At 41.5% G+C, this 11,485-nt stretch overlaps 1 protein-coding gene across 1 annotated transcript in view; it reads right to left on the bottom strand.

Moving 5' to 3' along the window:
- Positions 1-34: 34 nt before the first annotated feature.
- Positions 35-11,485, bottom strand: part of LOC123512344 (recombining binding protein suppressor of hairless-like) — a 93,361-nt gene continuing 81,910 nt past the window's right edge. Inside the window, 5 exon segments of the mRNA XM_045268683.1 lie at positions 35-2,546; positions 2,678-2,863; positions 3,639-3,794; positions 4,930-5,183; positions 7,519-7,656. Of these exon segments, the coding sequence (XP_045124618.1) occupies positions 2,163-2,546; positions 2,678-2,863; positions 3,639-3,794; positions 4,930-5,183; positions 7,519-7,656 (1,118 nt within the window). The 3' untranslated portion in view covers positions 35-2,162.

The following is an 11,485-nucleotide window of genomic DNA, read 5'->3' on the forward strand; positions in this document are numbered from 1 at the left end:
TTGTCCCACACAGGTTAAAACAACATAAAACACCTTTACAAACTGAATTTTATTGCATTAATGAATATTATTAAATACTGTACACAAAGAGACTGCTGTACACTATCACAAACTTCTGCGTGTCCTGGTGCCGCTGAGCACAGCACGCTGCCTGCCTTGTGACCCTGAAGAGGTACATGTATTACTCACCCAGTGTGAAGTGTGACTGAGATAAGACGGTCGCCCTGCCTGCCGTGGCACCTCCCCTCCTGCCTCGCTGGGCCTCACAACCATTTCTGGGTCTTACGTCACTATCTACAACTCCTTAACTTTGTCCTATCCAACCTTGCACATATTGTTGGGTGATTTGCAAACAGTTTTTGTGCTGTGAAATTTGTTAGCATATTCATATTGCTGTGAATAATCATATGGACAATTCCAAGTAATAACACATCGCATCTGGTTTATATATGTGAAGATGTATGTTCCGTACAATTACGCTGTGCCTTCTGTTACACTGAGAGTCTGTCTTCTTGAGGGGAGACAGCAAGTGTTGTGCTGTGCCACGTGGCTGCTACAGTTTGCCTTTTGAAGGGATTTCTTTTTCTTTCTTTTTCAGTGTTGCTGAAGTCAGTGGTGCATCTCAAGTCTACTTATCTCTGTCTGTCAATGATCAGCTGCACAAAGCATTATCAAGTCTGGGTCAAAAGTTTCATTTGCAGTTGAATTCAAACTTGAAAATTTTAAAAGATGTAAGACTTTGTCATTGATAGTTTCCATTTTCAGCATGTCGCAGGAAAGGCATTTAAAGAATTTTGATTGTGAATAGTAGGAACAGTCACAAAATGCACACTTGTCACCTTAGTAATCAACCAAACACATGAAAAATAGCCCTTAACTTCATGAAAACTTAAAAATTTTGAGCACCTTTAACAAATCTCATCAATAAATATTTATGAAATTTCAGAAATTACAATATGTTTCATTACATGAATGGCTAAAGGAATTCAATCTTAGTAACAAACAAAATAAATAACTGTAAATGAAAGTTACAGATTCCGTTATAAAGTAAATCAATAAGAATTGCTAATTAAATGTTGAGAACTGCAAATAATTTCTCATCTCAATAATTCAGAAAAGGAAACCATGAACCTGTTCCTGTAAATAAGCCAAACTCCTCACAAGACTTTACACAAAACCTTCCAATATTTTCACCTCAGCCATACACAAATAAATACCACAAAATAATTGATAATTGTCACGGACTCCTCCCAAATGAACGTATCTGATGAGCCGAGTGAGGGCGAGGCGCGGGTGAGGCGCGGGTGGTGAGGGAGTGAGTCAGTAGGATAATTTGTACCATAGCAGGGAGGCACCGGGTGAGGGGGGAGCCACAGCCACACTGGACAACACTCACTAAACAAAACTGTTTCTACTTCTTGTTTTGTTGTTTTTAAATTATAATATGGACTACAACAGATTAATACAATCTAATGATGATGTATTTACAAAAATAAAACAATACAAAATACACTCAAGAAATAGATCTGAACATCTAAATTTGAGATCTAAAAATACTTTCAATCGTACAAGTACAAAAATATCACAAACAGTAGAAGGAACCTCTAGAGAAATGTGTCACTTGCCGCCAAAACCTCTTTTTTGAGACGATGCACAAGTCACGTCTTCCCTTTTTTTTGGTAGTAAACAAATAATCTTTGCAATTTTCTACACTACTTACTAATCAACTTTGTACATTGAGTGTGGTCATAGTAAAAATGGAATGTCATATACAGTCATGATATAAAAGAACATTGCAAAAACCAAAACTAGTATGACATTGTCATTTATTACTCTTGTTGTTGCTGTTGTTGTACACGCATCACAAACGCAGCGCGGGGCGAGTGCCGCGTTCCCACCACACACATCAACGTCTGTCCTGCCGCCCCGAGGCTGTCCGCGCACACCAGCGTCCGTACACATTAAGTACCACACACACACACACACACACACACACGGGGCAGTAGGTGGCCATTCTTTGCTCCGGCCGGCCGGCCCTTCTTCAGCTCTGCTGTGTCCCCAGCTTTCCATCACACCCTACACCAACACTCCTGATGCCTTGCACTGGCGGCATGTGAAGCGAAGGTGAGGAGGAGCTCATGTAGGAAGACTTATGCAGCGCCTCACAGGTGCTGTTGTTGCTGCTGTTGTTGCTGTTGCTGCTGTTGCTGTTGTTGTTGCTGCTGCTGCTGTTGCTGTTGCTGCTGTTGGTGCTGTTGCTGTTGTTGCTGTTGCTGCTGCTGCTGTTGCTGCTGCTGTGTGGGTGTGTGGAGAGGCTGTGAGGGCTCAAACTGCAGGGGCACAAGGGGATTGGGCGGGGAGGTGTGGTGGTGGGGGTGGGTGGATGGTGGGGCATCCTGGAGGGAGGCGGGAGGCAGGCGGTGGGGCGGCCGCATGATGTCGTCGGCCTGGGGACAGTGTTGGCGTGGCCCAGGCTCCGGCGTGTAGGTGAAGGTCAGGTTGGTAGCATAGATGATGCCGTCGTGCCTTACCAGCGACACTGGGACCTGTGAAGTGGATTGTCAGTGAAAGAAGCTCTCTTTTGACAGGGTGTCTTAATTATCATAGCTACACTACAGAACATCATGTAACACATGACTGCAAAGCTAAAAACAGAAGAGACATGACTCAATCTTACCTGTGTTGGCTGCCTGACCCACTGCCACCCTCTCCTGAAGGCTGAGATGTCTGGCACCACACACAGCATTGACTCCTGACACCGGTACATGGTCTCCGCCTCCACGTCCCCAAACCATACACGCAGGTTGGGGCTGAAATTCTCCCCGGTGAGCTCCAGCATTGCCACATCTCCTCCTCCATTTAGCTGTGGGGTGCAAATAAGTGTAAAAATGAGATTACTTACTGAAGTGATAAGATAAAATATATTATAATAAATCTATTTGTTTATCTACATACTAGGCTAGCAATCTTGCAAGTAGTGGCTAAGATAAATCACCACACACTTGTTCACACTTCATTCACACTCTCAGGAGGAAAATAAAGGTGACTGACAGAAGGATGTGTTATGGCATGACATGTAACTTTTGGTGGGGGAAATAAAGTATAATTAATACTAATGATAGGAAAGGGAAGTAAATTGAAAGATAAAGAGAAAAGAAGAAAAGGAAATAAAAATGGAATAGAGGCAATAAAACATGTATGGAGTAGAAAAGTGATAGAAAAAAAGAAGTGGTTGAAGGTTGAAGGAAAAGAGGAAAGAGAGAGAGAGAGAGAGAGAGAGAGAGAGAGAGAGAGAGAGAGAGAGAGAGAGAGAGAGAGAGAGAGAGAGAGAGAGAGAGAGAGAGAGAGAGAGAGAGAGAGAGACAACAGAAGTATATAACACAATAGAAGCACTAAAGAAGAAAACAAGACATACTTAGCGCAGAAAAAAAAAAAAGAAAAGAAAGACCGAAAAGGGGAAAAAAAAACTGACTAACAAGCATGAGAGATAAAAGAACAATGAAACACTTAAAAAAAAAAAAAAAAGAATATACATAGGACAAAAAAATAAAATAACATAAATAACTGAAAAAGAATGAAAAACTGACTAAGCAAGAGAAAGAGAGAACAAAATAACACAGCTGGCCAAAAACACTAACATGAAGGGAGTTGACAATGGGAACAGGGGTGACGGGAGCTCGGACTGGCCCCATCCCTTCATAGAACTGGTACTCGGCCTTGTCTGTGCTGATGATGGTCCAGGAGGCGCCATCGTTAATCATCTCCTTGTTGGCTTCCTTCGGGCATGGCGTGGCCTGCGGGGAGAGGAGCTAACTGAGACACAGGGACCCTAGAGACCACTTAGTAAGACTCACATGGAACTGAATCATACATTTGTTTAATTGTGTTTGTTACCCTTGCCTGGATTTCTCTTCTGAGAGAGAGAGAGAGAGAGAGAGAGAGAGAGAGAGAGAGAGAGAGAGAGAGAGAGAGAGAGAGAGAGAGAGAGAGAGAGAGAGAGAGAGAGAGAGAGAGAGAGAGAGAGAGAGAGAGAGAGAGAGAGAGAGAGAGAGAGAGAGAGAGAGAGAGAGAGAGAGAGAAATACTAAGACACAGGTGGCTAATACACTAATCAAACTGTCAACTAATTAAACTCACCAGGGAATGAATGATCCCCACCTAAACTAAGAAAGATGCAGCACATCCCACACATCAATCAACAAATTAACTCATGAAATTCACTTGGAACTGTATAATCCTTACCTAAGCTAAAACACGCTACTTAGACTAACTCACCTAAAAATGAATTATATCCTAAAATAAGAAAGGTATGTTATAATCTAGACATCAATTAGCCAGTTAACTTCTAAAACTCACACAGAACTATAAAATCCCCACCTAAATTAAAATGCATGTTGTTCAGACACAATCAAGCCATCACTTACCAAAACTCACCTGAAATTGAAGGATCTTACTGTGATATGTGTGTACCTTCCAGAGACCAATCAATCAAATAAATAACAAAACTCTCCTAGAAGTGAATGAGCTTAATATGATATACACTAACCTAACCTAACCCAAACTAATCAAACTCAACCCAAGTCAACCTGATTTTTAGACCAATCAATCAAATAAGTAACAAAACCATCTAGAATTGAATGAGCTTACTATGATACACACTAACCTAATTCAACCTAACCCAATCAAACTTAACCTAACCCAACCCAAACTAATTAAATTCAACCCAATCCAACCTGTACATTTTAGACACCAATCAATCAAATAAGTAACAAAATCTACCTGGAACTGATTGAGCTTACTATGATACACGCTAACCTAACCTAACCCAATCAAATTTAATCCAATCCAAAACTAACCCAACTAATTAACTCAACCTAACCTAACTAGTACATTTCAGACACCAATCAATCAAATAAGTAACAAAACTCACCTGGAATTGAATGATCCTCTCCTGGCTAAGACACAAATACATCCGCTCCGTGTCCTTCATGTAAAACGCACACTTGTGAAGCTGGGACACTGGGTCGTCTGCATCCAGGAGCGCTGTCTGCTTGTCCACCTTGCGAATGATGAGCCTGGGCAGTGCCATCCCCGTCACGGCACACACCAGCTTCACCGTGGAGCCGTAGTGGATGTAGCCGTCACGCACGCTGAACTCCTCACTCTCACTCTCATTGTCATCCACTGAAGGGTGAAGTGTGGTGTATTAGTTAGTTAGGTTAGGTTAAGGTAGATAGGCTAGGTAAAGTTAAGTTAGGTTAGGTTAAGTTCAGTTAGGTTGGGCGAGGTGAGGTGAGGTGAGGTGAGGTGAGGTTAGGTTAGGCAAGACTAAGTTAAAGTTACATTAGGTTAAATTGATGAGGGTGTTGTATTATTTATCTATTTGTCTTCTATTTTTTTTTGTGTGTGGCTATTTTGTTTGTTCTTGGTGTTGCAAGATTCATGAATTCTATGGTGTAAGTTTGACTAGGTTTGGGTTTGTTTACTTGTTCTAGGATGGATGTTGTGAAGAGGGGGTTGTTAGTCTTGTATTCTTTGTTTGTGTTTATTTAGATGTTATGATGGAAATTACTACAAGGGATAAACTAAGAATATTAGAGCATAAGAATAAATAACAACAATAATAATAATAATAATAACAATAATAATAATAATAATAATAATAGTAATAATAATAGCAATAACAATAATAATAACAACAATAATAATAATAATTGACAATCAAAATCATCATCTTAATCCTACAATCAACATCAGAAAAATACAACAAACCAAATCTTTGAGGCTTGTAACACTGAAACACAATACACATCTTTGATACATAACCAGAAAATTAATGAAAAAAAAGAAGCATAGATAAAGAAAAGATAAATATATGTATACAGATAGAAATAAAGAAAACAGAACTCTATCACGAGAGAGAGAGAGAGAGAGAGAGAGAGAGAGAATGACATATGAAGGTGAGACTTAAAGATGGAGGAAGGAGAGGCGAGAGATAAAAGTGCACACTAAATAATACAACCTCACCTGTTTTACTCTCACCCGTCCCCCTACCCCTCCCTCTCCCCTCTCTCCCATTCCCCCTTCTTCACGTGTCCCATCGTCTCCTCTTCCTCTTCCATTCCTTGTACGTACTACATCTTCACTCTCCTTCATTTTTTCATCGTCACGTAAATAGATAGAAAGATAGAAAGATAGATAGATAGATAGACAGTTAGAAAGACAGAGAGAGAGACAGACCGACAGACAGACAAACAAACAAACAGACCTAAAACAGAGACAGATAGATAGATAGATAGATACACAGATATAGAAAACGAATTGATAAAATAGATAAATAAATAGACAGACAGATAGATTGATTGATTCTTATATTTCTCTCTCTTTTGTCTCCTTTCTTCCTCCTCTTCCTTTTAACTCCTCTCTTTTAATTAAGTATTATCTTCTGTTACCTTTCATTTCATCTCCTTTTATCTCTATTTCGGCTTTTCTTCTCCATTTTTCTATTTCCCTTCTCCGTTGTTCATCTAATTCCATTTATCTATTGTTCTCTTTTATCATTTATCTATTATTTATTGTTATCTATTATCATTCTTTCTCCTCCTCCTCTTCCTCCTTTTCCTTCGTTTATTTAATCTTATTCTCTCTTTCTCCCTCTCTTTCTTATCAACATCTACTACAATATCACTCTTTACTCCCTCCTTCCTTCGTGTTCTCTTTATCTAACCCCTAAAAAATCTCTCTCTCTCTCTCTCTCTCTCTCTCTCTCTCTGGCATTAACCTGACATTCACTTCACCACTAACACCTGGCCATGACGAAATTGAAAGGTAAAATGAAGGTAGAGTTGAAAATCTTATCTACTTCAAGCATTAAAAAGAAGAAAAAAAAAAGAAAACATGAACATAAAAGAAAAGGAAAAGAAAGGAGTGAAAAAGAATTGAAAGGAAGACAAACGACAGATCTGGAGGAGGAGGAGGAGGAGGAGGAGGAGGAGGAGGAGGAGGAGGAGGAGGAGGAGGAGGAGGAGGAGGAGGAGGAACAGTAGGCGAGATAGTAAACTCAAACCAATAAACCAAACCAAAAAAAAAAAAAAAAAAAAAAAAAAAAAAAAAAAAAAAAAGAGGAGGAAAAAAAAAAAGGTACAAGCATAAAAAAATAAACAATAAAAAAAGAGCAACAGAAAATTAAGGAAAAATAAGAAAAAAAGATAAATAATTTTCCTCTCCTTTCTTTTCCTTCCCAGTAAAGAAAACGGGAAGAGTCAGAGGCGTAGAAGAGGGAAAGGGAGGAGGAGGAGGAGGAGGAGGAGGAGGAGGAGGAGGAGGAGGAGGAGGAGGAGGAGGAGGAGGAGGAGGAGGAGGAAGTCTAAAGAGGAACAGGTGAAAGGAGGTGAGGCGAGGACAGGTGGAGGGAGACAGGAGACAGGTGGAGGCGATAAGAAGACAGGTGGAGATAGGTAAGCGGGCAGGTGGGTGGGTGGAAGGTGGAGGTGGAGGTGGACTACTGTGGACTACTTACGCAGGTGGATGGTGAAGGCGCCCCATTGCGTGGAGGAGGCGTGGAAGTTGCCGTTCTCCACGTGAAGGTACCGCGTGGACACAGTTTGGGAGCGAAGACGGTTAAACAGCGCTACTTTTGTCCCTGAGGCGATGCACACTGAAACAAACACACGCACTCATTAACACACACACACACACACACACACACACACACACACACACACACACACAGGGAAGTAGATACTGTTATGAAGTTTCTACCTAGACAAATATACTCGTTAGAACACACACACACACACACACACACACACACACACACACACGGGAAGTCATGTAACACGCTGATCCCTAAGGCTACACACACACACACACACACACACACACACACACACACACACACACACACACACACACACACACACACACACACCATACACTTCAATAAATTATTCTTTGTGATTATCATGATTCATACGCAATACCGTCAATTAAGAGAGAGAGAGAGAGAGAGAGAGAGAGAGAGAGAGAGAGAGAGAGAGAGAGAGAGAGAGTAATGAGTACACGTGCCCCGCGGCGGTGTGTGAGTTACCCAGCAGGAAAGTTAAGGAAATGAACAAGATTAGCGTGATGAAGGGTACAGTTAGTCGCCTTGCCGGGTGCCAGAAACACACACACACACACACACACACACACACACACACACACACACACACACACACACACACACACACACACACATTTGCGTTCTTATTCATAGCCACAATCCTTAAACTTCCCACTTGCAAACACACACACACACACACACAAACCTGCCTTCCTTTTAATACTCTCAATTCTTTAAGCTCTTCTCCATTGCACTTGAAAAAAAAAGAAAAGAAAACACACACACACACACACACACACACACACACACACACACACACACACACACACACACACACACCTAAAATTACACTTCCCTACCGCAAAACACACCATTAAACTTCCTTATCATAAAGCGGAAGAGAATAAGCGGACAGGATAAAAGCTTTGATTCCTTTTTACTCCTTTCCTAAACTATGGCTGAGAAAAAAAAATAACAGGAAGGAAGAAAAATATTACAGTTCCCTATCAGAAAATAGCAAATCATATGAAAATAAATGGATAAGCAAGGAGACTCATTTTGTAACGACCGACATCTTTCCTACACGACTTGAAAAAGAAAGAAAAAAAAAAATGAAAATGAAAATCGAAGACATTAAACTTTCCATTGTAAAAGCATAAAAACACGATAAAATATGCTTTCTTCTAAAAACTAAAGAAAAATCTCTCTCTCTCTCTCTCTCTCAGTAGCTTATCAGTCCTTCCCTAAAGCTTCTCCTTCACTATTGCAACATTCCAAGTGTCAACACACACACACACACACACACACACACACACACACACACACACACACACACACACACACAAACACACACACTTGACATTTCCTTGACGTCACGCACTCACTCCTCCTCCTCCTCCTCCTCCTCCTCCTCCTCAGACTTGCCAGGTTACCGTGAAAAATTTATAAACTCATTACCGTTGTACTTGTGATATTCCAGAGAGTGAGAGAGAGAGAGAGAGAGAGAGAGAGAGAGAGAGAGAGAGAGAGAGAGAGAGAGAGCAAAGTTATCCCAGGAAGCGCAAGACTTGGTTCCCACGACTCAGCTGACCCCATTTACTCTCTCTCTCTCTCTCTCTCTCTCTGTGTGTGTGTGTGTGTGTGTGTGTGTGTGTGTGTGTGTGTGTGTGTGTGTGTGTGTGTGTGTGTGTGTGTGTGTGTGTCTTCTCCTGCTTCCTGCGTTATGTGTACTGATGGACACACACACACACACACACACACACACACACACATTGTATACCATTTCTCTATTTATGTAACTACCTGTGTAATCGATGATAACTAACGAACTCCTCTATGTAATCTCTCTCTCTCTCTCTCTCTCTCTCTCTCTCTCTCTCTCTCTCTCTCTCTCTCTTACCACTTTTAATTTCCTTCCTCGACGTCTACATCCTCTCTCTCTCTCTCTCTCTCTCTCTCTCTCTCTCTCTCTCTCTCTCTCTCTCTTTTCTTCTCTCTTCTCGTCTCTTCCTTCTTTTCCTGACTCATCGGTGGCACCTTCCTCCTTCCTCCTCCTCCTCCTCCTCCTCCTCCTCCTCCTCCTCCTCCTCCTCCTCCTCCTCCTCCTCAACCACCACCACCACCACCACTACCACCTTCTTCCCTAAAGCTATAAGCGCCTGGGGCTCACACACACACACACACACACACACACACACACACACACACACACACACACACACACAGTTTCCGGTTCCCCTTCCCCCATCCCTCACACAAGCGCCCACACGTTTCAGTTTCGCGAATGGCGCTGGTCTTGAGGCGCGCGAGGTGAAGCAAGCGACAGTTAATGGAGATAATGATTTGGGGAGGGAGGGAGGGAGGGAGGGAGGAGAGAGAGAGAGAGAGAGAGAGAGAGAGAGAGAGAGAGAGAGAGAGAGAGAGAGAGAGAGAGAGAGAGAGAGAGAGAGAGAGAGAGAGAGAGAGAGAGAGAGAGGGGAGATATATAGGTTAAGGTGTGAGTAATTGGGAGTACAGTACAGTACAGTGTGTGTGTGTGTGTGTGTGTGTGTGTGTGTGTGTGTGTGTGTGTGTGTGTGTGTGTGTGTGTGTGTGTGTGTTTACGTGTCAAGAAGTCTGGTAAGGACACGGAAAATGAGCTGAGAGAGAGAGAGAGAGAGAGAGAGAGAGAGAGAGAGAGAGAGAGAGAGAGAGAGAGAGTAGCATTTGTGTTGATCTTACGTAAATACAAGAAAATGGAGTGCAATTTCAAGTATCACCATTTTCTTTAAGCTGCCACGAAAGTGTTTTAATTCAACGCACTTCACACCACTTGGCAAACATTAATCCCACATAAAATTATCAAGAGTATTCAATTTTCAATCTACTATACACCACTACATTAATACCAAAACAACACTTGGGAATTACTTTATCTTTACTTAACCTATTCAATGCTGGGACACATTTTTACCTTGAGATTTGTGTACGATTAGACCATTTTATTGACATGGAGGTCGCAAGATTAATGGCCACAGTTTTCACTATTTTAATCCCACACCTAAGTTTCTGAAGCTGTATCTAATCACCAAATACTAAGCACAATGAATATAGAAACGCGTCATGGTACAGGAGTTAACACCACAACACAAACATTAGTACCACGGCGAAATTTTGTAAGCTATCTAGTAATGTTTCACCACTAAGCATTATGTGAACTCAGATAAAAAAATATGTATATAAAAACAAAGGAATTTAAAGTACTAGCAGCATTGCCTTCCTTCATTCATTCCTTTTATCTTATCTTCCTTCCCTTCCCTACTTTATCATAAGGAAAAACTGTCTTAAAAAATTTACGTGGTGAGAGAAGAAAGCGTTTTGTGAATATGGCCTTAAAAACAACAGCAACAATAACAAGAGAGGCAGAGAGAACAGAACCTGACAGCCTGACAACTATCACATGAAAGGCGAGTGAATGTCCGCCTGTCTGTCTCTGTAGCGAAGGAATAGGTGATGCAACAACGCGACAAGGAATGTTTGTTTTGCTAGCTGGCTGTGTAAAGTAAACGGAAGGAGATGGAGGTAGTGGTGGTGGTGGTGGTGGTGCTGAGAAAGTAACACCATATTTGATGATAGATTGTATGGAAGAGTATTATTTCGGTGTGTGTGTGTGTGTGTGTGTGTGGGGAGTAAGTCTGATGGGTGAAGCGGCCACGAGAAAACACAAAGGAAGATTAAACACTGAAATATTTGAGAGAGAGAGAGAGAGAGAGAGAGAGAGAGAGAGAGAGAGAGAGAGAGAGAGAGAGAGAGATGCAAGTAAATAAAAGCTGAAAAAAAACACTATAAACCAAACACACACACACACACACACACACACACACACACACACACACACACACAC

This window comes from Portunus trituberculatus, chromosome 33 (genome assembly GCF_017591435.1).
Source record: "Portunus trituberculatus isolate SZX2019 chromosome 33, ASM1759143v1, whole genome shotgun sequence".
Classification (NCBI taxonomy): Eukaryota; Metazoa; Arthropoda; class Malacostraca; order Decapoda; family Portunidae; genus Portunus; species Portunus trituberculatus.